The sequence below is a fragment of the Tinamus guttatus genome, unplaced genomic scaffold (assembly GCF_059628265.1).
Source record: "Tinamus guttatus ecotype Peru unplaced genomic scaffold, ASM5962826v1 Tinamus_guttatus_pri_ptg000389l, whole genome shotgun sequence".
NCBI classification, from domain to species: domain Eukaryota; kingdom Metazoa; phylum Chordata; class Aves; order Tinamiformes; family Tinamidae; genus Tinamus; species Tinamus guttatus.
The window spans coordinates 8,596,686-8,623,509 of NW_028288923.1; the positions used below are offsets into that span (position 1 = coordinate 8,596,686).

The 26,824-nt window shown below is 52.4% G+C and overlaps 2 protein-coding genes across 2 annotated transcripts in view; one reads left to right on the forward strand and one right to left on the reverse strand.

The window, feature by feature from the left end:
• The window catches only part of NECAB2 (N-terminal EF-hand calcium binding protein 2), a 58,251-nt gene extending 39,621 nt beyond the window's left edge, over positions 1 to 18,630 (forward strand). The window contains exons 6-13 of the mRNA XM_088530912.1: positions 14,591 to 14,727; positions 17,065 to 17,183; positions 17,294 to 17,373; positions 17,784 to 17,840; positions 17,930 to 18,042; positions 18,144 to 18,221; positions 18,400 to 18,491; positions 18,576 to 18,630. Coding sequence (XP_088387038.1) covers positions 14,591 to 14,727; positions 17,065 to 17,183; positions 17,294 to 17,373; positions 17,784 to 17,840; positions 17,930 to 18,042; positions 18,144 to 18,221; positions 18,400 to 18,491; positions 18,576 to 18,604 — 705 coding nt within the window. The 3' untranslated portion in view covers positions 18,605 to 18,630. The remainder of the gene's footprint in view (positions 1 to 14,590; positions 14,728 to 17,064; positions 17,184 to 17,293; positions 17,374 to 17,783; positions 17,841 to 17,929; positions 18,043 to 18,143; positions 18,222 to 18,399; positions 18,492 to 18,575) is intronic.
• Positions 18,631 to 19,270: 640 nt separating this feature from the next.
• Positions 19,271 to 25,467, reverse strand: SLC38A8 (solute carrier family 38 member 8). Its single transcript, XM_010210978.2, has 10 exons — positions 25,279 to 25,467; positions 24,392 to 24,590; positions 24,159 to 24,315; positions 23,818 to 23,922; positions 23,488 to 23,545; positions 22,902 to 23,016; positions 22,550 to 22,697; positions 22,224 to 22,423; positions 21,636 to 21,687; positions 19,271 to 19,373 (listed from the first exon to the last, which is right to left on the reverse strand). Exons 1-10 carry the CDS (start codon positions 25,465 to 25,467, stop codon positions 19,271 to 19,273), a joined length of 1,326 nt encoding a protein of 441 aa, XP_010209280.2.
• Between the last annotated feature and the right edge of the window lie 1,357 nt (positions 25,468 to 26,824).

Genomic DNA, 26,824 nt, shown 5'->3' on the forward strand with positions numbered 1-26,824 from the left:
CAGAATTGCCAAAATGGAGGGTCAGCAGAAAGCTTCTCATAAAAGGACCAATTCCCAGCTGAGATTCCTTCCCATTTCTGTCTTCAGCTCCCGGGGCAGGTTGCTGGTAGCACTGGGGAGAGCCAAACTGGTCCAGCTCATATGCTTTTGGAGAATCTCTAAGCAAGGTACCCAAAGCTTTATCTGCTCTTGGTTTAGTGATCCTGGGTCTTGCTGCAGCCATTGAGGCTCATGTATCTGGAGATGTTGCTTGTGGAATACTCAAAACCCAAGTTGTGCTGATTTTTGGAGTGTCGATGAGGCTTTTGCAAACCGTCGTGGCTAGCCGTGGCTGTTGGTTCATGTGCTTGGTTTCAGAAAGCAACCGCGGCGCTCTAGAAGTCCTTAGAAACTGTGCCCTCCTCTTTCTACCATTTGTTAGGAAGCACTGCTGGTCTTCAGGTAGACCCAAAACCTCATCCTGATGAAAACAGGATCCCTTGGAGTGGTTTTGTCTGTGTGGATTCCCTTGTTGCTTCCTCTTTCTCTCCCAAGAAAACTCTCCTGGTGAAAGACACAGAGATAATTTTTTTTGTGTTTTCAGTGTCTTGTAATGACCAATTCACTTAGGAAGGAATGTAGTTGTGTTGGAATACTCTGAAGGCAGATTTCACTTCAACTAAGGCTTTCAAATTGAGTCTGCATCTGTCCGTGCACTTGCTACCCATTGATTACACGTCAAGAAAGTGTGTGAGTCCCACTGAAAAATTAACAGTATGAGGAAGGAGAGGCAGAGAGGTTTGATTGGCTCATTTAGGATGTGCTGTTGGGCTAACATTATTCCTTACAACTATATTTCCTTGTGCCTGATATGGCTGCTACTCACGAGCCCCTCTGCAATGGGCAATGAGAGTTGGCTAGACCTCGCGTGGGAGACCTTCAAGACGACCTTTGGGCGACCAAGGGGCTAGGGAATTAACCTTTACTGAGAATAAGGCAAGAAGGAGGGCTGGTGAAGTGGCTGTTTCTGCTGTGTGGCAGGTTAAGGCTAAGGATGCTGTAGACCTGCTGCCATGTGGTAGCCTGCAGAGGTGTCTCAGGCCCTGGCCAGATGGTCCAGATGCTCCTCTGGAAGCCCCTGGTGAGATGTAGCCCCTGGAAAGCTGGCTGCTTGCACCCTGCTGCCTGTCTCCTTTGTAAGGGAAAGAAACTGTACAAAGGTACGGATGGAAGTTGCATTTTAAAGGAACAGATGGCATCAAAGCACTCCCTTGCCTTCCCCTAATTTCCTTCGACTTTCACCCCTACCTAATATTGGTGTCTTGAACTGGGCTGCAATAAAGAAACCTGCACCGAGATGGTGCGAGGGGTCACATCTTCATATCCTCGTAGAGGATCCTTAGTGAGCTGAGGTGAGGCTCTTTTTTTTTTTTTTTTTTTTTATTCCTTCAGCTGAGATATGCAGCTCATCAGGACTAATTCATAGAATCATTATGGTTGGAAAAGACCTTCAAGATGATCAGGATCAAGGGACGAATGGTTCAATCTCAAATGTTTTTTCTGCTTTGTCTTCCAGAGAATGCTTTCCCGAGTACTTTGCATCCCTCGGCCTTGTTTTCGCTGCCCAACATCCAATTTAGATTTCTCCTGTGCAGGCTGGCTGCAAAAAAACCTGCTGCTACAACCATGAAAATAAACCTCCCCAAATTGCAGCTGCTTGTTTCACTAATGTTTCAGATGTCACGCCAGCTCCCTCGGATAAGGCATTCTCCCTGCCGGATGGGGACAGTGGCTTGTGGTCGCTCTCCCGAGGGCCTTTTTGCAGGGGGGAGCAGCGGCTCCCTCATCCTGGTGCCAGGAAGCAGCTCCACTGGCGGAGCAGCTTCAAGGATGCCCCAGAGACAGGAAGGCAATTCTGCGGGTTGTCACTCCGGGATGAAAAAGGAGACAGCTTTTCCTGCAGTTGTAACAACTAATGAGCCATATGCTGTCTCGAGGGCGTTTACAGCCTGTTCGTACAGACGTATACGGAAACTTGGGGGAAACGAGGGAGTCATCCTGGGCACAAGCTCATCCGTCAAGTCTGAGCTGCTCTAACGTAGGCTCTGAGCTGTAGGAAAGCAGTGGATACTTTGGAGGCAGAGAGCCCTGATGTCTTCCCTTGGTAACTGCTTTTCAATTGAGCCTTTAATTCTGCCTTCCTCCTTTGTCTCCTCCCTCTCTCCGTGTTGTTAGAGAGGGGCTCACGCTGCAAAATTCAGATAGTCAGTGTAGCCCGAAGGATAGGTGGGGAGTGGGAACTTGGGGTTGTTTGGCTCTAGATAAAGTGAGGGTTGGCTCTGAGTTTGCTAGAGATGCTGATTATGGTGGGGCTGGACTGTGCTTCTGGCACAGTGCCAGCACAGAGTTGGGTTCATTGTGGTTAAACCTCCTGGAAATTGTCCCATTGTGCCTGTCAATGCCCAAGGGTGGTCACTGCGTCCCAGGTGAGGGCTACAGAAACTCCAGATTCAAACACAGTTAATCTAAGCTGAATCTCGAGCTTGGAGCTGAGAATGTCATGAGTGCGATGGGGACAAGAGAAGCAGCTCCTGGGCCTGGGCTACTGGCAGTGCAAGGGGGGGAGCTGTTTTGCTTGTAAAACACTTGTTGTTCCCTATACTAAAATAATCCTTTCAGCACATGAATAAAACTATTGATCATCTGAGAATAGTCCTCATTCCCTCCATCTCTTCTCTCATTTAAAAAAGTATTACATGCAGACTCTAAATGAAATCTATACTTCCTTTACGTTGGGTTAATGATGAGAAACGCTTTGTAGGCTTTGGAGGAGAACTGCGGTATTTAATTGCTGTTTATATTTCACACCTTAAAAGACAGCTGATTATTTCTTGTTCATAAAAAGAGAGAGCAGCAATTATCTTGTGCTGAAGAAGCTCATAAAGTATCAGCAGTAATTAGATTCAGTGGTGGAACATCTCATAGAGCAAAACAAAATCTGTCATTGTAATTATTTCCCAATACAGCAATGTCCACGTTGCATTAAAATGACAGCCAGCTAATATGCGAAATGCGGAGTTAAGTTGTAAAGAAAGAAAATGAACTTTCAGTTCAAAAAAGTAGCACAACTTTCATCCACCGTTTTATAGCACTGCCAGCAACTATCAAACCCAGTATGGCCAGAAAGGATGTGGTTTACCCATTCCATGTTAGAGGGGACCCAGGGCTTGGGGGAAGCTTGGGAAGCAGAGTCTGAAGATGCATCTAGACCTCTAGTATGGTCAAGAGCCCTAATGAGGCAACCCCTGCCTCCACTGTGGGGCTTTGGGAGGTTTGGTCTGTCCCTATTCTGAGCCTGGAGGGGATAGGAGGGGGGGACCCTCTGGAAACACAAGGGAGACCTGTGGCACAAGGTGTAAGGAGAAGGAGAGCCTGTTGTGTCCCGGATGACTACTATGGCACGGGCATATTTTGGGGGACGGGAAGGAAGACATCTGCCAGTGTCCAGCAGCTTCAGCCCCAGCCCTGCAGCTGTCCTGCCCCTCTCTGCAGCGAGCTGTACAGCTGCACTGGTTACTGGGCTGAAGGGCACTAGTGTGCAAAGTCCCCTGTCTGACAGTCAAGTGGATGAAGACTGATTTGATAACGGGTTATTTCTGCATTGATTTACCGGCCAATAACACTTTGATTGCATTACGTGAATTTATGCAAGCGCAATGCATCTTGATGGCCAACAGCTATTGTTGCTATTTATCATCACTCACGAGCAAGACTTTCCCTTCTTTGCTTTTCTTCATTTTCATCATTAAAGAAATAACAGTCTGTGCCTAATTTTCATCAGGGTCTTATCAAATCAAAGGCTCACTGTCAGCTGAAATTCATCCGGCCTGCTGTAAAGACGCTTGTCTCCCCTTGCATTTAGACCTGTCTGGAAAGTTGGCAAACTCCTAGCCTAAATTAAAGCTTTGCAAATTCAGTTTGGTAGCAAAGAAAAACCTCACCTGAGACACAAAGCTGACATAACCTCAGAAATGCTCTTGTCCTTGCATTGCCTCTCTGCAGCTCCTTTCCACTCAGGAGCATCATTAAATATGAGTTTCCTAAGCACAGAGCCCATGGTAAGGCTTCAAACTGCCCCAAGAAAGGGCTGGCTTTGCCCCCTCCCAAGCTTTGTCCTCCTTTTAGCAAAGTGGTGGCCTGGAGAGGATGCTGGCCAAGCATAGCATTAAGGGATGTCTCTGCACCAGGGAAGCTCCTGGCATTAAGAGAACAGGGTATTGAGATCAACTGAGGTAGATGCAAAACCTAAGCAGCTACGTGTCAAGTGAAATTCCCTATCTTTGCCAAGGAATGTTGAGAGAGGCCTTGCTATCACTGAAGGCTGGAGGGTTTCACCACTGCCTGCGAAGAGAAGATCTGGGTGAGAAGAAAGGGTGATGGCAGCCAAAAAGCTGAACCACCCACTGCTAATAGTTTATATCTCCCATTGGAAGGCAAGGGCAGTGCAGGCTGCTGGCCTCACAGGTTCCTCTGCAGCTTGGCTGCCTCCTTGCAGGCTGATGTGTGGGCCAGAAGATAACATGATCTTGAAATGTTAGACAGGTTAATCATTGTCAAGAATGATGCTTGTCCCTGTTTCTGTGTCTACTTCATGCTGGTGAATATTTAAATCCATTTGCAATTTTAAGCAAAGCAAAGGAGAGGCACTGCGGATCACAAATACATTTCAGCAAGCTGGGCCTTAGCACCTCCAGCCTTGAGAGGAAGATGAATTGCAACCTAGGATTGAGAGATTTGTCATTTCAAACTTACTGCTTCAATAGCTTCCTTTCCTTGCTGCTTCTAACTGGAGGAGATGCATCTATTAAAAAGCATGAAGGTTGCCAAGTTTGGTGACTATTCTCCTGGGAAAAAAAAGAGCTGTTATTGATAGACTCTTCCTGAGGTTGTCATCATGGAGCACAGCAGGGCAAGTGTAGTGGGGTGGCCTCACAACGTAGCGCAGTGTGGTAGTGAAGCCCAAGGAGAACAACACGCACATGTAAAGGCATCTTGGGCCTAGGGGGGCCTTGCCCTGTTTATGAGCAGAGCGATGGGTTGTAAAGCTCCTTGGTCCAGGAGACAGGGTAGAGCCATTTGTCTATACAAAGCAATTCCTGAAGAAGCTGGAGTATAAGTGACTTGTTCCCAGTAATTCAAGACACATGGAGCACAGGGATGCATGAAGAAATCCGAAAGTCGGTGTCTGGAATCACAATACCTAAGGAAATCAGTAAATGTGGCCCCAGGCAGCATTGTCCTCCTCTCCCCATGACCATCTCCAGCACAGGCCTGGAGCTGTTCTGGTTTTCATCCCCTAACCCTGCACCGCTTATCTGAGTAGCTCAGTTACAGCCCCAGACTGAACACCCTCTGGCACCAAGCTCAGATGCTGAAATGATGGATGTGTGGCTTTTGTTTTATTGCACAGGCCAGAACAGCAGTATGTATTGCTCTCATTTGCTTTTTTTTTTTTTTTTTTTTGCCTGCCAAAATTAAGCTTGCCAAATATGATATTGCTCTTTTATTTTTTTTTTTGAGTGATGGCAGCTCAAGATAAAATAGTCAGGTAGAAATAATTCTTAAAAATGATCCTTTCCCTGCCACTCTCCAGCTAATTTTTTTTCCTGTCTTTTTATTCTGCTTGAACAGTTTTTCTCCTGTTTGGCTGAGCAAACCCTAAAATAACTTTGTGGTCACCCAAGTCCTTCTCAGGGCATCCACTGCAGTGAGAGGCTGTCCTAGGGCCAGGTGTAGCAGCACGGCAGCTCTCCAGCTCCTCCTTTCTCCAGGCATCTCCTTTTCTTCGGGGACTGAGAGATGGAGCTTTGGTTAGGGTTTATTACCTCGAGATTTTTTTCCTCCTTTCTTAAAAGTATGATTTTACAATGAAATGCTGGCTGCTTCAAAACGTATATATAATATAATAACGCCTGAGGAGGTGTTGGGTTTATGAAACTCTATCAGTGTATCAACAGGGATCGGAACGAAGCTGCACCCAATAAATTGTGTCTTGCTAGGCTGCCTGCTTGCAATGCAGTCACTGACCCGCTGTGCTGCTCTAGCTGAAGGAGAAAGGTGTAGTCCTGCAGGAATCCAATAATGGAACAAGTTTTCTTCTCCTCTAGGCATATGCACCACACGCTTCAGTAAAGATTTTAATCCTACATGTTTTCTAACTTCCTGAGCACTATGGTTTCTCCATTTTGGTATATTAGCACATTCCTCCTTTCACTTTCCATATAAATCATGGCCCAGCAATGAAGGGAGGCAAAACCTACCCTATGCAATGGAAGGAGCCGATAACTACAACAGGCAACAGTGCAATGTGAAGTAGCTCTTAGATGGAGACCTGTTTATTTGAAGCTGGGGAAATTTTGTGAGTGGTTTTGGCTGGAGGAAAAAAAAAAAAAAAAAGAGGATTGGTGGTGGGAGAGTCAGTTGGCAGAGGCTGAGTCGTCTTTGCTGCTATAACCTGAATGAAACATTTCTGGTCAGAAGTACCAAGTGATTTCAATATCAATTTTTTACAGCAGAATAGTGATACGGATCCCTAGAGGGACAATGTGACTATTTATTTTTTCAAGAGTGATCTAGAAGGCTGTGTGCTCCTACTCGGAGACCTGCCATAGGACAGTCCTTCCCCATCCCATGATGAGGCTGTCGCTCCCAGGTTGGTGATGGAAAGCTCTCTGACCGGTTTGGAAAACAATTTGCACTTTGTGTAGAAAATCAAAATAAAATATGTATTCATTTCCTGTCTTGTGGGTGATAGATAAAACTAATGAGAACCTCGTGTGAAGGGAAGTGTTAATTATAGACTGGATTTACAGAAGTAGGAGGCCACCCTCAGTTTTCTAAACCTGTTTTTTGTCTGCTGGATTAAATAACAGGGCTTAAAAATGATAGATGCCTTTTGCTCTGTGGGATGTGCATTGCATAGGGTGTTCACGTGCTGACACTGGGGCTGCAGCTCCAGGGTCCCATGCAGACATGAAGCTCGCCCGGGGCTGGCGAGATGTCCCCTGCCCTCTCCATCCCAGCCCAGGGACACAGCAACGTTGCTGCCGGGAAGAACAGCGCTGTTCTCCCCTCCCACACCCAGGCCACTGGGAATTAGTCATGAGCAGCAAAACTTGATAGGATTTAGAAGAGGAGGAATATAAATAGCAGATTTTTAAAAGAAATGCCAAGCTGTAGTTTTTTTTTGTTTTTTATTATGAACAGGTGTCTCATCTACTTCTTTTTGGAGCTGTTTCAGGAAGGCTGAGGGTCTTTCATATGTTAACGCTTTCATTTATCAAATATTTAAGTGTCTCTTCTCTTCAGGTTCCTTCTACAGATGATGTTCCAGGCAATCAGTTTGGGTCCTCTGCTTTTGAAGGGATTTAAGAGTTGGGGGAAGAAGTGAGAGGAAGGTCTGAGTCTTATTCGAATTATATAAAAAATATCTCTCGGAAGGAAACAGACAATTACAAGCAAAGAATTTAAACCAGGCACTCAGAGGTTACATTTTTACAACATGCCTAATTTTTGAAGTGGTGAGTGGGCAGATGATAACCTTTCAGTCATTCTGGGGTGAGATTTGACAGAGGATTTTCATGGCCATGAATGGGATTTGTTTGTGATGGTTTTGTGTTTGTCTATGTTTTTTTTTTTCTTTTTCTTTTTTTTTTAACTGAAGAAAAAGAGTGGGCAAGGGAGAATTGGCTTTGGTTTCCATTTGAAAACCCCCCTCAATTCAGTGCTGTTGCTCTGTGGGTGTGTTTCAGCTGCAGTTAAAGTGACTAAAAACTGGGGAAGCCGTCAGAGTCCCTGAATGTCACCCAATTTGGCCGTTCTCTTCCAAAATCAGTGCTGGAAAGTGGTGTCGATCAATCTGTGGTTCTGCAAGACAAAAGGAAGGTGCTAAGGACAAGCTGGGAGAGCCTCCGAGTTGTGGGTGATGGCATTGGCATTTTTATTTTCCATCCTCTAGTCTTAACCAGCTAAATAGTGACCTTTAAAAATGCCAGCAAGGAAGCTTGAGAAGCTCAACAGTGAAAACTCTACTTTTTTACTCATTTAATACCAACAGGAATATAATAGCCCGGCTTTAGGCATCAGAGTGCAGTTCCTGGTGAGGAAGGCTCAGCTCTGCTGCTGGCCTCGTAGCCAAATCCTAGGCTCAATTTCAATACCAAGCATTTTGCAAGGTTTTTCTTTCAGCACCTTTTGGGTCTGGCACATTTGGTTTGCAAATGCTTCTAAATCACCAGGTTTTTAATGGAAGCTGAAACGCTCCAGGAGTCACTGGCTCAAGCGGCCACAGATGATTTACAACTTTATGAACAAGCAGGTACCTTGAGATTAGTGATTAGATTCAAATCAAATCCATTCACTCTGCTGAACTGAGGCTTGTATCCTGTGAGTCTGCTTAGCCCAAATGAGATTGATTAAACAGAAAGCAGCATACGGCAGGGGAACCGGCTTCCCATCAGTGCACAGCACAGGTGGTTACAGAGTTTTATCAGACCTCAGCTCAGAAAGGGAAGGAAACTATTGGCCCTCCAGTAGATACTTCCAAAAGGATTTATAGATGCTAATTTTCCAGTTTTTTCAGGGAAGGAAATGCAGGCAGCAAGAGCCTGTGACTGCTCTTTGAGCGTAATATTCATAACACGTCTCAAGGGTGTTTTCATTTATCTGTTTCAAAATTTGAAGCTGTTGAGAAAATGCACTTTAAGGGGTTAGGCTCCAAAGGGACTAGGGAAAGTGGCTGTGAAGAGGAGCCAAGCTCGTGTGTGGCGGGTGGTTGGTAGGGAAACACTTTGGCCCTGCTGTGCCAGGATGGTGGCAGCGGGTCGTTCCGCGCGGCTGGACTGTTTCACACCTCAGGATTTTCTCATTACAGAGGTCTTGATTCTCCCTTTTATTCTGATTTGGATTGCAGCTGCTTAAGCCAACACTTGACTCACGCTGGGCGCGTTGAGGAAAAGTTTATCTAGCAGCTCTCAGACCATGAAATTAGTCCTCACAATATTTTTCCATTTACCAGTAGCTAAACCAAGTTTTCCTTTTCCCACTCGTTTCTTCTCACATTTTTCAATGTCTCTGACATTGAATGCTTCAACTTATCAAAACACAGCATTTTATGAATCTCTCCTGAGGATCATCCTCTGCTAAAGCCTTGAGGCTGCACTTTCAGTGAGGCTTTTGTGTCTGTTCCTAGATGCATGTAACTACATGTTAGCACAGGCAGCAGCGAATCCTTTTTATTATTATTTTTTTTGTAATTAGAAATAAACAGATTCTGCCTATTTTCTGGTAAACGTGCAGGTGAATCTTTTATGTACTGAGCTGAAACAATACAGCTGGCCATGGGTCAGGAGAGGAGAACTTGGCTGTACATTGGCACAGATGCCATAGCTCAATGTATGATCAAAAAAAGCCCAAAGCCCTTTTCCCATTTCATTCATCCCTTCTCCCCCAGCTGAATAAGTGTAAAAAGACTTTGTGCAAGCCTGGCTCTACTAATCAAAGCAAATGCTTTGGCACAAACACGATAAATTGAAGTAGGACTCGGCATCTCCTGTCAGCTTTTTGCCTTTTAAATTCGTTCCCCTAATGCAAACATGGATTTTTTGCTAATTAGCAGGATCAAACAAGGCTTGAGAGCAAAATACTCTGCAGCAGGGTATAGTATTTGTAATGCCAAAGTCTTTCTAGTCTTGAACTAATGAACTAGTTGGAAGAAAAAGAGAAGGCTTTAGAGATACACCCCTCCAAGATCCTCTGTCACAAAGTGGCCTCATTGAGCAACAATTATTATATTATCTTCATAAATATTTTAACTTCTTAAGAAAAACAAGGAGGAATTAACTATTCAAAGTGGAATGCACCAGAAGAAACCTCATTAAATCTCCCTAGGACAGGCTGACAAACATTTTAACAAGCCCATGGGAAGAACTCCTTTGGAGATGGTCTCCTTAATTACTTGTTTTCACAATGCAGAATTGGACATTTGCTACAGGTGGGCCTGAGAGATTGCAGAAAAGAGAAAGGGGCTGTGAGAGTCAATACGGGGTTTAATTTCAAGACAGCAGGATAGCTGCAGTGGAGACCTGGGGGTGACTGGGACAAACGCTGAGAGACTTGTGTCTTCCCAAGGGATAGCTGGAAGGGCCAAGTGCCAGGCTTTTATATTGACAACAGTGCTCGAATTTGGCATACAAGACCATGGAATAAATAATACTCTGTGTGAAAGGTGACCCACAAGCCCCATGGCCTTCCCATTGCACCAACTTAGATAGCTTTGCACCCAGAGATCCTTTCCCAGATCATCTTGATTGAGGGACCTAAATGTAAATGCATGTGCAAATCACCTGTGTGATTCCTCCTGAAGCTGAATATAAATTATAGCCCACAGTCAGGTAATAAAGTCTGAAGCTTTATATATTCAGACACTTTTGGCCTTTTTAGTAGCAGCCCATGTCAGGCTGCTTGCTAGACGCTGTTCCGTGTAGCTTGTGTCTGATAAATGCAAGTGCCGCCGTGCAAGCACACGGCATGAGCAGGATTGATTAGGAATTTGTCTCCTGGTGTTTGCTGAGAGCTTTGGCAACTACAGGAAAGCAGGAGGAAAATAGCAGCGCATTATTCCGTTTCTCGATGCAGGCATTGAAATGTAAAAGCAGCGGTACCGTCTTCGTACCTGCAGGAAAGGGAACAGAGTAGGGGATAAATGGCACAAAAAGGGTTTGAAATCCGCCGTGGGTGTTGCAGGGACGTGGGGAATTTGGTGATACTGAGGAATCTTGCTTCCCAAAAGAGCATGGAAAGCATCGTGTTCAGAAGCAACAGCTCCTACTTCCCAGGGACACGGGGGTCAACCAGGAGGGACCCAGGTGCCTTCTTGCCCCACACGGTTCCTCCATGGAGCCCCCTTGGATACGCAGGAGCAGCAGTTGGATCCTGCACGCCTCTCCACAGAGGCAGGGGGCTGCCTGTGATTTAATCAAACTCTAGCCGTAATTAAAGCAAAGCCTATTTGAATGCCTGATTAATGCCTTGGCGGAGTGCGAGCTGCTGCCTGTTCGCTGCAGTCGGAGGTGGGGAAACAGCTTGAAAAAGGGTTACAGATCCCAAATGCAGCTGTGTGTCTTTGCCAAGGAGATTTATTGATTTAATAAAGGCCTCCCTAGCAAGGGTGTGAATAAGGGGGGGCTGTATTTAAGGGATAAAATAATTGCCTGGGTGAAAGGTTGGGTTTGGTCCAATCTGGAGTGTACTAACTTGAATGTGTATTTGTGAGTATGTGTGTATGATGAGGTGCTTGGGAAAAAAATGCACATTATTTTGTATGTTGTGCAACTCATGAGTGCCTGGAGAGAGAGAAAAGAGGTCACCCAGCAATTCCAGAATATTTGTGAATGTCTTTGATGTTTTTTCCCCCCAATCCAAATACTCAGCAAATGTTTTCCCATCACTTGCTTGGCTCTGCTGCTGTTTATTTGCGTAGCAGCGGGGTCCGCGCCTCCCACGGTGCCAGCCTGGTGTGCTGCTCTGCCAGATGCTGCGCCAGCTCGTCCCGAGCCACCTGTGACCCCGCGTTGCCGATCCAGCTCTGGGCATGTGGGAAGAGAGATGGGGACCTGGATCCCCTTCCTGACACCCTGCCGGTGCCACTGCTGTCCCGAAGGGTGAGGATCAGCGTGCAGAGCACAGCTACCCTCTCGGTAGCAGGCAAGGAAAGCAGTAAGCGTTGGGTTTCACAGCAAAGCAAGGACCTGCTGCTCTAATAAACTATGGGGAAATCCCAAAGGGGAGCGCAGCAGAAACATTCATCTTTGGTTCTTCAAGACAAGCCTCCCCGCAGGCAGCATGAAGATGTTCTCCATCCGTGGTGATGGAGATCGCTATCACTGCCCGCATTCACGGCGTCTGTGCTTGGTTCCAGGGACATCTGACGCTCAGTATTAATAACCGGGATGCAGATGCATTTTGCAAAGCTGGCTGACCTTGTTTTTAGACATTGTCATCAGTCTGGGGAGGAAGGCGATATCTCAGAAGTGATAGCTCGTTTGTGAGCTCAGCTGATCCCCATTGAGGCAGGTCCTTGTCCCCCTCCTCCCTGGCAGATCTCACCTAGACTTCATTCTCTGTAATGCTGCGGTGGCCTGTCCTTGTCTCCCGAGTGGTTGTGCTGAACAGTGGTGCCTGCGTTGGTCTTGTTGCGCAGGTGTCCTGCCTCTGCTGGTGGCTTGTAGGAGATAAGAAGGGCCAGGATCCTGCTGGGTGCTGTTGGCAGGAGAACAGGAAAGCTGCGCTGGGGCTACAAGAGTGGTGGGTCCACACTTGGTGGACCCAACCAGTCATGCCCAGCTGGTCTGGGCAAAATATTTTTTTAAGTGTTTGCTACCGTGGGAGGAGTTGGATTTCCTTGTGAGCCTCTGCTCTACATAAATATGGGTAACTTGCCCACATGCTCCTGCACCCTTTCAATCCAGAGGAACAAATCTCTCTGAACACCTCTGGCAGCACGAACAAAGCAGGAGCGAACTCTCTTTAGAGCATAACTAGCTCCACAAAAGCTCTGTGCTTCCTCAGAGCTGAAAGCGGGGAACCTCGCTGCAGCCATTTCTGCTTTGTGATCATTCTCTGTCCTATCTCAAGTCCAAACCATTCAGAATTTTCTTCTTCTCTGTCTTCAGAAAAAAAAAATCCTAAAGCTGAAATATTACTGAGATCGTTATTGTTTGGACCTGCAGGGAGCAATTTCTCCTGCAAGCTGGTTGCCCTTGCTGAGGGCTGTAGTCCTTCCAGCGGAGCAGCTCTGGTCTCAGCACCTTGCCGGAGGAGCGTGCAGATCTCATTTGGTTGAGGACATGCAATACTGCAAGGTGCTTAGGGCAAGTTTCCCCTCACCTGCTCTCCTGAGTGCAGCTGAGCAGCCTGCGCGGTAGAGGTGAGGATGGGGCTTTTTGCAACCCCCTCCTGGGACTGCAGGACTGTCCCAGGCAGCCTGGGCAGATGCTGTTACACATTGCTGTGTGGCTGTGCATCAGTAATTCATGTCTCCTGCTGGGGTTACTGCCTCACTCCTTGTTCCCCTGTGTCAGCCACCCCAGCCTTGCCTGCATTTGCAAAATCCAATATACGCCTGGGGAAATAGCTTGAAGCTCCGAAGCATTCAATTACGTGAACCAGCTCCTTCCAGTCGGTCACTGATCAGCGACGATTGAAGAGCCCTGCCCGCCATAGCAAAGCCCACCATTTGCAGTCCCTTGCAACAGCCCGTTTCATGCATCAGTCGTTGCAACTGTGAGATACACCAGGGATCTGCTGCGTGAACTAGGTAGTGATCGACGTAGCCTTTTGCACTTGGGTTCAAGGTGCTTTTGGCTCACTAAAAGCTATGCTAATTGTACCAAACCCCCTTTACTGCAGTACTGAGTTGAGCATGCTGGTTTTCCACATCACAGTCCTATGGGAAGGAGGAAAATTGATTTATGCCCAGCATGTTCTAATTAATAGGTGCCAGGAGGTGGAGGAAAGATGGTCGTGGCTGAACTGCCTTTCCATGTGAATGCAGAGATGGAGGCAGACAGAGATGACATTTAATAGCATCGAGGCAGTTTTGGCTATGGGCATCTTAGGCAGGTAGTTTGCAGTGTCATGTTCTAAAAAAGTAAATAACTTTCTGAAGTTTTTTAAGCTTAATTTAAAGGTTGTGCTAAAAATAGCCCACATTAGGTAATTGATTCTTTGCATTGTTTTATTTATGACAAGTGAAGAGGTGCTCACATGCCTTGCTGCCCTCTTGCCAGCCAGCGGAGTCCAAGGTGCCATTCTGAGGCTCAGTCTTGGTCCATGGCCCCAAGTCTGTCACACATCTCATTTGCACCTTGGCAAGAAGCTGTGCTGCTGACCTTTTTCAGTAGCATAGCTAATGGCATGCTGGAGAGATCTTCGAGAGTATTAGGTGGGATTGAAAAGGCTGAGGGCAGCTTCTTCATGGTGAGTGAGTCAAAACTGGGGAGCAGCTGCCTGCCTCAATGTGCCTCAATTAGAGAGTGTTGCTGCTAAACAGAACCGCCTTGGAAGCTAGTCAAGAGCGAACAGCCCTTCTGTGTAGCCGTCCCGGCTTCCCGCGTGTCTGCTGGGACCGGCTGGGCAGCGCATGAAAAAGAGAGCAGCTTAAAGCAAGCAGAGGAGACGAAAGATGGGATCCCAAAAGGCAGGAGCGCTGCTCTGCCAGCTGCAACCCCAGGAGGAGAAGGGAAAGATGTGGCTGCCCTTGAGCATCTATTGGTGCTTGTGAGCTGAGAGAGTAGATTGAGCCAGTGGCTTGGGAAGCAAAAGGCCGCCCGCCTCCTGGTCAGAGGGTGAGCATGTCCCCAGCCCGTTGAGATATTTGGGACTGGGCGGGTTGTACTTTCAGAAAGAAACCAGCGTTTTGGAGCCCCTCCTAGGAGACCTCTGCATTTGCAGGCCTCTCCAAGGAGGCCCTTTGGGGGTGGTGGGGATACGAGTACCTGGCTGTCCCCTCAGCGCCGCAGGGGCTCACAGGCCTTGTTCTCATTGCTCGCAGGTGTACGAAAGTGGCAGCAACGTGGACCAGTTTGTGACCCGCTTCTTGCTGAAGGAGACGGCCAACCAGACCCAGTCGCTGCTGAGCTCCGTGGAGAGCGCTGTTGACGCCATCGACGAGCAAACCAACCCCACCAGGTCAGCGGTGCACCCTGTCCCTCAGTATGAAACAGCTTGTTTTCTTGCTGGCCGTTTCTCTGTTTTATTTGACCGTGGGGGCAGCGATTAGGAGGTGACTGGTCCTCTGTTCCTTGCCTGCTTGGCTTGTGTGCAGTCATCTTCTGGTAGGACAACACTTTGTTCAAGCTGATCAAAGCAGCCCAATAGGAAGCTCAGATGACTTGGTGGGCTCTGCAGGCAAAGGCCGGAAAGACTGAAGATGCCAAAAACTGAGAAGTTTTGGTCCAAATAGACACCGCCAGCCCCATGTTTTGTGCATGCCCCAGGCCAATGCTGCCTGTGGCTTGCAGACTCCATCGGGGCAGGTCCCCACTCTGACATGTGTCATCAACTGTGATGAGTGTCCATACAGGAGCAAAGAGGGAGTCCAGGGCTTGCACCTGGTGGCAGTGGCCAGCACGTAGGACAGCTGTACAATATTGGCCATTTCCCTGCCAGGACAGTATTTCTCTCAGTCTGTTTTATTAACAAAGAGTGATTTAAAGGAAGGTCAGAGGAGCCTGAATCTACATCTTACCCTGCCACTCTCTCTCATTCCTTGCTACTTTGCAAGCATTGGACCTTGGGACACTTTTACTGCATGCCTTAACTGGCAAAGGCGATAAAATGCAGTGACCCGTGCTTTCTCTGAGCGCCTCTGAGTTCGGCTCTGATTGCTTGTGGTTAGTCTTGTCTAAGCTCCTCTCCACAGCCCTCTCCCTCCTCCCTGGTCCTCAGGCCCTTAGCACCTACTGAAGGTTTTTGGTGGCACCGCGAAACCCTCCTCCCCCTTTTGCCTCTGTGCTTGGCCTCCTTGGGTGCCCTCAGGGCTTTCATCCACTGTGCCCTGTCCTCTTTCTCCTGTCCTGTGGGTGCCCTCTCCACTCATGCATCAGGCAGGGCAAGCTGCTCTGGCCCGTTTCCCAACTCAGGCACCGAGGCAGTGGGAATGCAGCTCAATGCCGGCATTGGTCCTGGCACAGCCTCTCAGGGGAGACAAACGACCTGCTTGGCTTTCTGTTGGGCTTTCTCCTGGCCTTGGAACGTGCTCCGGGTCAGGAGAAGGCAGAGAGCAGCTCCAGGATTTCTCTTCTTGAATGTAGTCAGAGCTAAAACGCACAGGACATCCCGAGCCTCAAAACGTACAGCCTCCCGTGCTCAAATGTCACTCATCTCCCCGGAGCCTCGAGATCACCGGCTGTAAGCAGGACACGTTTCCATAGCAACTGTTTCAAGGACTATCAGATGCTCATGAAGAGAATCTGTTTCCTGCCATAGCTGAAAAGCAGAAGGTCGCGAGGGTGCTTGTCGAGTATGTTATTTCCAATTGGCTGCAGAGCAGCAGATGGGAGCAGGGCCCTGTGTCTGAGGTTTGAAGTAGGGCAGTGCTCAGCCTTGGCTGGGGAACCGCATGCAGGAGCTGCAGTCAGCGGCAAGATGAACTCTCCTGTTTTCCCATCTCTGTGTGATCAGTTTTAATGCTCCCCCCCACGAAATACTCCCCCACAAAACCTCTGCCAAAGCAGTGCCATCACACACTTGTTGCCAGTAGTTTCATCAGGGGCAGGCAGAAAAAGAGAGAAGCTTCTGGCCTTGCCTGCTCTTGCACTTGAGTATGGCTCACAATTGCTCAGGTGACCCTCACATGCGGGGCCCATAGGAAAAAGCTCTAATAAGACTTAGTCACAATGAAACGGCTTTGCCTGTGCATCTGACATCTTAATGGGCTTGGGCAGCTCAGCCAACGTCTTGGCAGCTTTCTTAGGCGGGGGCCATTGGCTTCATGGACCCTCAGCAGGCTCCTCTCCTCATTTCGGTCTGCCCCATACCCTCACGTAAGGCACAATGCAAAACATGTGGGAAAAGAAAAGTAATGCAAGTGCAGTCAAAGGTCCTGGAGCCTGGGCACAAGGGAGCACAAAGACAGTGCCTTGTGCAACCAAGGGACCTGAGCCGCCTCCTTACACTGCGATTAAGAAGCAACCCCATGTGTTCCTGCCTAATTTCCTGCCTATTGACAGGAGGCTGCTCAGCGCTGGTTATTGCGCATGCTGCAGCGAGGTACGTGCGTGCTTTTATTGATGGTCCCACTGCAGGGCCACTTTTCAGGACCAGATGTACTTGTCACATCCCTGTATCAGATGTCGGGCCCAGAGCAGGTAGTGCCCTGCCTGGGCTCGGTGCTACTGCTTTGGAGTTCAGCAGCAGCAGAACTGCTAAAATGTGGGCACAAATGAGTGCCTGAGTGTGGGGATGAACACGTCATTCATGGCCTGTGAGTGTTTCTGCTCTGCAATAGCAGCTCTTGCACCGCAGGCAGTACCATGGCAAAGGCGGCCACGGGCTCATGGACACCTGGTACGACAGCCCTGTGCCCACCTACCCTCCCAACAGCAGGCTCCTGCCCAAGGAGCACCGGAAAAGCTTCCCAACAGGTAAGAGGCATTGGGGGCCAGACTCACGGTCACCTCCGTGTGCCCTGCGGGGAAAGGCCGCCCCGCCATGCGTCCCGCATGTGGCTCTTCTGCTTCTCTGCTCCCACCAGGGTCCCCTGAGGCCAAGGAGGAAGGGCTGGAGGTGCAGATTAACCGTCTGGCTGAGCTCATCGGCAGGCTGGAGGACAAGGTAACTCAGGGGAGGTTTGACAAGGCCGGGGCTGCTGCTAGCAGCCAGACTGGGGGTCACGGCTTTAGAGGGGTTGGTGCTGGCAGCAGATATCGAGTACAGGGAGAGATACCTGGAATTTGATTTAAACAAGAAAAAAAAGAAAAAAAAAGAAAACACAAGAAAGAAGGGGGAATCTCCAGCCAAGGAGATATCACTCCACATAGAGCCTGAAGGGGAAATTGTCTCCCCAATCCCATCATGGTGGAAGTGCTTTTGGGGCAGGCAGGGAGAGGGCTGCAACTTCTCCCTCGGGGGGGGAACCTTTGCTGGGGATGAACAGTCCAACCTGCAGATGCCTGGTGCAATGAGGTACAAGTTCAGCCTGTTTCACACTTGTACTTTTTATCGCATTTGATTTTTTTCTCTAGACCCTCTGGTTTGACCTGCAGCAGCGCCTGTCAGACAGTGAGAGCACTGCTTGCGCGGTGAGTAGGGCCCGAACTCCAGCCTTGGTGGCTGTGACGGGCAGGGGTGATTGCGTCGGGGCCTGATACGGTCCCTCCTGGTCCCGCAGTACCTGCTCCTGGTGCGGGACGAGATGACGGTGGCGCACAAGCACCTGGGCGAGTTCTGCAGCTCCCTGAAGCAGTACCTGAAGAGCGTGGCCGGCGAGCGGGACTGCTTCCAGTGAGTAGCCATGACTGCGGGGACGTGCCCGTGGCGGACGCCCCAGGGCACCACAGCCGCCCAGCCGGCCGAGTGCTCAGCCCCTGCCCGTCTCCCGCCAGCGTGACTGCAGTGAAGCTGCCGGATGGTGTCACCTTCATTGTCTACGAGTTCTGGGAGACCGAGGAAGACTGGAAGAGGTAGGAGAGGTGCCCACAAATGCAGTGGCACCAAGACTTGCCTGATGTGAAGCCCCCAAGGGCAGGGAGCTTCTGCTGCTTGAGGACAGGTCCCCACCACCATGGTGGGAGCCCCCCCATGCAGAGACTGGGGCTGGGGAGAAGGCACCAGGTAACTGTCCCCCAACCTGGGCCACAGGCACCTGCAGAGCGCCACCTGCAAGGGCTTCCAGCATGTCAAGGTGGACACGCTGAGCCAGCCCGAGGCTGTGTCCAGCGTGGCCGTGCCAGGTAGGCACAGAGGGAGACGGGACTGCTGAAGGGGCGTCCTCGGGCTCGATGGTGCAAGTGACTGGTGTCCACTCCCCTTGGCAGCTGCCTGGTGCACCCTGAGCAGAGACTGACCTCGCCGCTGGAGGGGACATGGTGGCCACGCCAGCACCCTGGGACCCACTCTCCCTGTCATCCGGCTGCCTGCCCGTCCCGATGGCCGTGCTGTGAGCGTGATGCCGGAGCACCCTCCCCGTGCCAGCGGTGTCAGTGGCGGCTCCTCGCCATGAAGGCAACCCTGACCCCCCCGTCCTCCAGCCAACCCCTGCAGCACCTCCGGGACCCCTTCCTCTCGCTCCAGCCCCTTTCCTCCGGGGCAGCAGGTGGCCCAGTGGCATCGGGGCAGCGGAGGGGGCAGCGTGGGTGAAGTCCTGCCCGCGGGGCTGGGCCAGCGGCCCCTGCCGCGTGCGTGGGGTGCTGCTGTGTGCGTATGTGGGTGAAGCGCTAGCTGTCTCGTGTGCGCCGTCGCTGTCTCCTTCCCTGAGGCTCCTGCTCCCAGTCCCTGAGCCTGGCCTGGCCGCACATGGTGCCTCCTCCGGGACAACTCTACCCAGAGGCTTTCTTAATATCACCACGTGCAGTATTTATTAGCAGCTGTACAGTAGAGCACCGGAGATGCTGAATAAAGATGTGATGGAAGCCTCCGTGTCTTTGCCCGCCCGGGATTCCTGGTCTGGGGAGGTCGGAAGCAGAGGCGACGCTGCTTGCAGGGAGATGAAGGCCCCTGTAGGGCACGTGGCCTATGTGCGGTGCAGCAGCTCCATGGCGGCGCTGGCCGTGCTCTGCCCGCAGACGAAGGCACCGCACAGCACCGAGAGGATGCCCCAGGTGACGAGAGCAGCCCTGCGGGGACAGCAACCCGCTGCTGTGAGTGCGGCCCTGGCCATGGCCTGCTGGAGACACAGCAGGGCTCTACGCACGTCCCCACACAAGAACTCCCCAACACGCACCTGTGTCCCTGGGCCAGCTCCCCCACTGCCAGCACCAGGGCCCTGACCCATTGCTGCTAAGGGGAACCCCACTACAGCCCTTGGTCCAGCTGCTCTGCACTGCCCAGAGCCTGTGCTGCCACCTCCAGGCACCCCTTACTGATGTGCCCCCTGGCAACTCCTCCTCACCTCTGCCAAAGTCCAAGACAACCTGCACCCGGCACCAAGGGCTCCCTCAGTCCCTCTCCAGAGCAGGACCTGGACGTTGGCCCAGGCACACTTGGCGCAGGTACTGCTGGCCACCTCTTCCCACTGTGCCCACTTCCCAGAGCTTTGGCCCTGGCTTCTCCAGCAGCCACACTGAGCTGCTCTGGCTGCCCTCTGCCCACCAGTCACCTCTGCCACAGGGATATTTGGCATGGACATCCCTAGTGACCAGAGAGATGCCAGCTGCCACTGATGCTCACATCCGCCTGCCCCTGCTGCTACCCCTTCCCATGCATTGAGGTGTAGGTGCTTCCTGGCACTGTCACCCAGCCTGCTGAAATCCAGTCCCGCACTGCTTTGACCTTTCGTGGTAGCATTGCCTTGGCACGGGGCCTCTGCTGCTCAGCCTGGGATCTTCAAGCAAAACCCAGCCACCCTGACACACTGCCCATGAAGCTGCCCCCTGCAGTCAAGACTCCCCAACTGGGGTCAGAGGGAGACCGTCTGCCTCCATGGAGACCCCCTGCTCTGGCTGGGTCCTCACCAGCCTCCTGCCCCAACCTCAGTGTTCCCTGTGGACCCACTGCCCTCCTAGACCCCTCACTGTCCTCCTGCTACTTCTCTGCATGGATGGGGAAGCCCATCCCTGTCTTCATTCCTGGGAGATGGGTGACTTGTGAGCAGCTTGTCTCCGCTCAATCCTCACCCCTCTACCATCACAAATGAGGCCACCCCAAGATGCAGTGCTCACCCTCAACCCATGCTGCTCCTCCACCAAAGGGGATATGGGCATCCAAAGGGATGAGTTGCAAAGAGTGGCAGTCCACGAGGCCGCTGTGCCTTCACACACACTGCCAAAGCCCTGGGAATTGGCAGGGTGAGCAAGGAGGTTCCCGAGGTGGTTGGTCTGCATGGTGGATGGGCACCTCCAGCTCTTGTCCCACATGGAGGAAGGTCTCCCATTGCCTCCCCTAGAAATATCTCCATTCCTCAGCTGGCAGCCCTGTCCCTCCCAGCCCACCATGTCTCAGCTGGTGCTGAGGGAGCCACCATCATCTCAAGTCACATGATTTCCTTGTTGATGCTCCCTGTCTTCCTTGCCCTGGCAGGGCTCCCGTCATCCCTGCTCTTGTGCATTTCAGGCTCCCACCAGGCCTCTCCAGTCCATTGCGAAAGGACAGGAGTCGGGTGCCCTATATGGGCCTCGGGTGGCCACTGATTCCTTCTTCCTCTGCCATCTCACCCACGGTCAGATGGGCCCTGGTGGCTTGTGACATCCCTGTGTGCTGCCCAGCTCCTGGGAGCTGTTGTTCCCTCTGCTGTGCCTGCAGCACATAGCTCCGGTGGAGCTGTTGTGCACCAAGCCCACTGATACAACCAACCAAAAACACACAGAGACACCAGCCTCAAGGCACACCGAGCCCTCACTGCACCGTGGCAGCACCAGAAAGGGCCGTGTGCCATCCCCTGCCTCTCTGCCCTGCACTGTCCCAGGAACTGTGGAGCAGGAACGGTGCCCTGGGCATGGCAGGTGCTGGCCAGGTCCCTCTGGCCCTGCATGAAGGCTCCTCCAGCCCCCACCTGAGGTCCTTATGGGGGAGAGGGGGACAGTTGCGGTCACAGCCCTTCACCAGCTCCAAACCGTGAGGCCATCCTCCCTGCACGTGCAGGATTCTCTGACTCTACAGCCTCCATCCTCATCATGTGCCCAGTGCTCCAGCACATCCCCCCCACACTTGCACTTGAGGCCCTAATCACTGCAGTCCCTGTGTCCCCACAGTGGGCCCTGAGCCTCCCCCTGCCCCCTGCTGCCACCAAAGGAGAATAGGTAACAGGGACAAATGTCCCCATGCAGCCACTTCACATGGTTCCTGTCAGCCATGGCAAGGGCTGGAGAAGCCATCTCTGTGGGGACTCTCCAGGGTACATTGTGCCCTGCCCACCGCCACGCCTGTATGCAGACACTTACCTCCTCCGTGGCCCGATGGCTTCAGTTCCCATCATGCACACCAAGCACAGCCCTGCCACCCAAAGCAGAGACACATGGATGGCTGCCATGGCCACCACCTACCTGGACGCTTGCTCTGTAGCCCCTGCCGAGCAGGTGTGTGCCACATCATACACGAGCATCCACACACACAGTTGTAGCTGCAGGACCCTCACCACCGCGGGATTAAGGCATTTGGCCCTGGCTCTGGCTGCCCTGTGCCCTCAGATCTATGGACACCACCCAGGGGTGGGATCACTCCCTCTGTGCAGAGATCAGCACATCAGTTTCTGATCGTGGCTGGCACAGGGGGACCCTCCCAGCCACATGAACAGTCCCTCTGGCATGGCCTGGCCACCCTCACCAGCCCAGGTGCCCCTTCTCCCAGGTCTGAGGGATGTATGCCAGGCATGTCTGCATGGTGCGTGTGTGTGTGTGTGTGTGTGTCCATCCAGCCTCATTCCCACCCAAAACCTGGCTCTGCAGGGCTGGAGAGTGGCCTCGGGCCATGCTGGGACCCAGTTCTGGCCCTTTCCCCAGCAACATGCTTTCCTCCTCCTTCACACTTGCCTGGGAAGATGAAGATGAAGAAGGCGCTGATGCCCCCGATGAGCCCTATGACCTTGCCGATATCTGGCACGAACAAAGCGATGACGAGCGTTGTTGCAATCCATGAGACAGTCAGCGCCACCCGGGTCCTCCGCTCGGACGCCTCAGCCACTGGCATGGCCCTGCGCTTGGGGCTCACACACACATCACGGACAACAGACCTAGGGAGGGCAGCAGGGCTGGCTCAGAGCCGCCTGCTCGACCGTGGGGCTCTGGCTCTACGCTGGCATCACACAGGAGGGAGCTGCAGGGTTTACCTGTCTGTGCCCACCACTGTGTCCTCTCACCTGCCCAGCAGCACGACGATGGGGTAGATGGTCACGATGGAAATACCAAACAGTAGGCGGGCAACGATGACAACTGCGTCATTCCCCGGGTAGGACATGAGGATGTCAGCAGCCACGTCCTCACCAAAGGTCAGGTAGCCATAGAGTCCTGCACATGGGAAGACAAGAGGTTAGGATGCTCCTTGGCCACCTTCTGAACAGTGGCACCCAAGAAGGGATGGCGGGAGTGGGACCACAGCCAGCAGGTAGACCCTTGGGGCAACCTACAGAGCAGTTTTGGCACTGCTTGGGGCAAAAGTGGAAGCATCAAGGACTTTGTCATCCATGAAGGAATATAAAGCGCTTAGGTTACCTGTGAGGGTGTAAATGAGCAGGCAGATGAGCATGGAAAGCACGGAGACGGCAACCCAGTGGGTGAAGTTCCGGTTGCGCATGCTGCTGTAGATGGCCACGCAGGCCTCGTGGCACTGCAAGGCACAGGGGACGGCCGTTCTGTGGGGCGCCAGGAGGAGACAGGGGCTTCGGCCATCTCATCCCTTGTGCCTGCCTCCCACTCCCCAGGGAGAGAGCTCCACCATGGTGAGAGCCCTGTTGTCACTGCCCACGTAAGCCAGGTCCCACCATCCCCATGAGGGTGAGGGACTAGCAGCGGGGTGGGGATGGAGAAGCTCGCTCTCTGTGATAGTGTTCACCACCTCCATCTCCCCAAAATCCACTGGAAAAGGCTGTTTCCCCAGATATCTGACCCTGCTCTGCCTTCACCCATTCAAGCAGACTTAGCCCACACATCTCCACTATCTCCCGAAGGAGCACCTTTGGCCTGACAGGAGCCCTGCTGTCCCTCTGGCCCCATGGGAGCTGGAGGTGCCTCCCTTAAGTGCCAGCAGCTCCACTGCCTGACTTGGGGCCCAGAAGAGTCAGTGCACAGGGAACATCACCTGAAATCCAAAACAGATGGTGGGGATAACACTGAACATGGAAGCCCAAGAGGGAGTCCTGCAACACAGAGCAGAGGAAAACAGAAGGTCCCTTGAAGCAAAGAACTTTGGAGGAGCCAACCTGGCACTGAGGGCTGCCAGAAGCTCTTGCTCACTTCTGCGTAGCTAGTGGCCAATATCTTGCCGGGGCTCTACTCATCTCATCCCCACCACCTCTGACCGCCCTCACCTACCACCATGATGCCTCCAACCCTGCCCCAGCTGCCAGCATGCTCTGTGACATCCACTTAGGCCATGGCATGGGCTCCAGCACATCATGCTGTCCCTTACCTGGTGGTATGAGGGGGCTGACGCAAGCCGGGGCTCTCCACTTGCAGGTAGTACTTTATGACGATGACCACGGTGAGGTAGCAGGCGGCCAGCGTGCCCAGGATGCTGTCGGGAGGAGGAGAGAGAGCACATGCCCAAGGCTCAGCTCTGCAGGAGGTGCCCGCAGACACGCAGGGTCTCCCCAAGGCGGGACAGGATCCCCCAAGCCCCTGCAGGGACCAGCACAGATGCACCCCAGTGGCTGTCGACAGCCCCAGCTCCTGTTTGGACCACAGAGGGCCACTCTTGGCTCAGTCCCTGGCTGCTGTGGCCGGGCGCTGCTCCCACTGCCCTCCAGGTACCTGGAGTACTTCTGGAAGCCGATCTCCTTGGGCACAGAGAGAGGGAAGATCACCAGGACACAGAGCACCGAGAGGGTGAAGCGCTGGTCCACGTACCAGGGCTGCGGCGAGGGGCCCTCTGCACTCAGCGTGCTGTTGGGGTAGAAGGAGTCGGACACTGCCCGGAGGAAGGAGCGGAGAGTGAGAGGGGTCTGGAGCAGCAACGGGGCACCCTCAGCGCTGTGTGGACTCACGTTTCTCCAGCTGGTCACCCACAACACGGAGGAAGGCCACGGAGATCATGAAGAGGTTGAGGATGAAGCAGACCTCGCAGAGCTTCCCCACGGCAGTGCCGCACACCTCCCGGATGACACCCTGGTATGTGGACTGCGTGCTGAGGGACGAAGCGTAGCCCAGCACCACCAACCCGCTCACGAGGAAGACTAACGAGCCCTGCAGAGAGCAGAGGGGAAAGGAGCATGCAACAGTGACGACCCAAAGCACCCATGCTGCTAAAAATGCCAGCACATCTTGCGCTGAGAGGACCAAGTCCCGCAGGTGCCGTCAGTCAGGTGAGCTTGTCAGGATAAGGAGGGAAGAAACAGTGTGTCCTATCTGGCAGTTTGGGAACATCTTTTGAAGGTTTTGGCCCATAGGAGGCCAGAAACCAAAACGGTCCCAGGCTGGGCTAAAGAGCCCATCCAAATCACAGCTTCGCATGTGGGAAGCACTGCTTGGTGACAGTGGTGCTCAAAACCTGTATCCTGACTCTTTCCTGCGCCACCCTGGCCAGGACAGCAGCTGCCAGCTTGCAAGGGATGGTCCCTGCAAGCACAGTGAAGAAAACCTCCCAGTGCCCTGTCCCAAACACCACCTGAGGCAAGGGCCACATCACAGGCCCTCCCTCTCCGTTCTCCCTGTGCTCCTTGCAGCTACCCTTTATCCCTCACCTCAGGTTCTGATTTGCCCCCTCCCGGGCTCCTTTCGGGGAGAACTTGCTGTCTTCCTGCCCCATGCTACAACCATCCTCCCCACTGCAGGGAAGGGAAGAAGCCCCCGGGATCTTTCCCTGCCGAAGGGGACCAGAGCCCTGCGCTCAGAGCCTGGCGGGAACACGCACCCCCCGCTCCCTGTCTCTTACCAGCTCCACGAGCACGGCGGGCACGATGCCGCCCGCTCTGTTGAACGCCCAGGGGAAGTTGAGCAGCCCTGCTCCGAGGGCCGACTTGAGCATGATGAAGACGGCGCCGGCAGAGGAGAGGCTGGGGCTGGTCGGTGCCGCCGCCGGCTTGTCCAGCAAGCGCGCGCTCTCACCTGCCGCCTTCTCCATCGCCGATCGCCAAGGTGAGGGTGTCCTCAGAGGGGCCTGTGCCCTGTGCCCTGCCCTCCACAGCCCCCAGGATGAGGAGAGCGGCAGAGGGGACTTGCCCCGCTCACCCGCCCGTCTCCAGACCTCCCCTGGATGGGATGGGACAGCGGGATGGGGAGGGGAACACCCTCCTCTCCGCCAATCCTCGCACAGGAGGACGGAGCAGCTGAGCAGGGTGAGCTGCTTTCCTGGCCACCGCTCTGCTAACTCATGCCCAGCGTTTACCAGCCACCACAGCTAAAGCAAGGTGGGACACGAGGGCCAGGGATGCACTGGGTTTTGGGGCAGAGCGAGAGAGCAAGCACTGGCCGTGTGTGATAACCAGCAGCACCATCCTCCTTTGGGCTTGTAGCCTGGCAGCCCAGTCTTCCTGCACAAGCACTTGCAGCTATCGGGATGCGCTCGCACAAGCGGCCACAGACAAGCAGGAAAGCCCTGCCTGGAGGGACCCTCCTCCGTACGGAGCAGCTGGTCACAGGGTGAGCGGGTAGTTGCTCACACGCTTCACTCGCCCCTTGCCAGGGTTGCTCTTCTGAGAGGCAAATGGCTTTTTGGGTAGAAAAGCCCTTTCTTAGCATCACTGTGATTAGTCCCTGCATGTGGGCACAGAGAAACCTCTGTGCTGGGGAAAGGAAAGCTCAGCTGATGCTGCATGTGTTCAGGTCCACAGTGGGCTTAGAAATGCAGGAGTGGGGCTACTACGCGGTTTTGCATCAGGAATCCTTATTTGAGAGCAAGGCGGACGCTGAGGCGCTGCACGGCGATGGAAGCTGCACCACAAAGGATGAGGGAGCCTGTCCCGGCCACCCGCAGCGTCTCCGCACGGCTCGCCGCGTCTTCCACACGGGACCAGCCCACGCTGCCATTCCCACACCAAACCAACGGGCCCCTGACACCAGCTGACAGGCCCTAATGCATTTTTGATTTCCCAAATATGTGCCCTTCTGATCTCAGTAAGACGGATAAAGAGACTTTAATCAACTGCTGGCAGGAATTAGGGAAGGCTAATTGTGCCTGCCACCTCAATTAAATCTTCGCAGCCGATGGCGTTTATAGCCATTTAAAGGGTCCTTTTAGGCCTTCATTAGCTGCACACCAAAGGCTTCAGAAATAATTGGCTCCTATGATTTAGAAATTGGCCGCTGGGCTGTAAAATACCAGCCACTGGGAAAGTCTCTTAACTCGGACTGGCACTTTGATACAATTTGACTCTGGTTTCAGAGTTACAGAGGAGCTTGTAATCTCTCATTAGCGATGCCTTGAGAGGCCGGAGCTTCCTCATTAGCAGGGATGGGAGCAAAGGCACGAGGGCCTCCAA

What these genes read in the sequence shown, in the direction of transcription:
- SLC38A8 (XM_010210978.2), bottom strand. Translation starts at nt 25,467, where the DNA reads ATGGAGAAGGCGGCAGGTGAGAGCGCGCGCTTGCTGGACAAGCCGGCG. An exon ending in GGGTGACCAGCTGGAGAAAC is followed by an intron (nt 24,316 to 24,391) that starts GTGAGTCCACAC and finishes TCCTCCGGGCAG; the next exon opens with TGTCCGACTCCTTCTACCCC. An exon ending in CTTCATCTTCATCTTCCCAG is followed by an intron (nt 21,688 to 22,223) that starts GCAAGTGTGAAG and finishes TTTGGGTGGCAG; the next exon opens with GGCTGTGCTTGGTGTGCATG.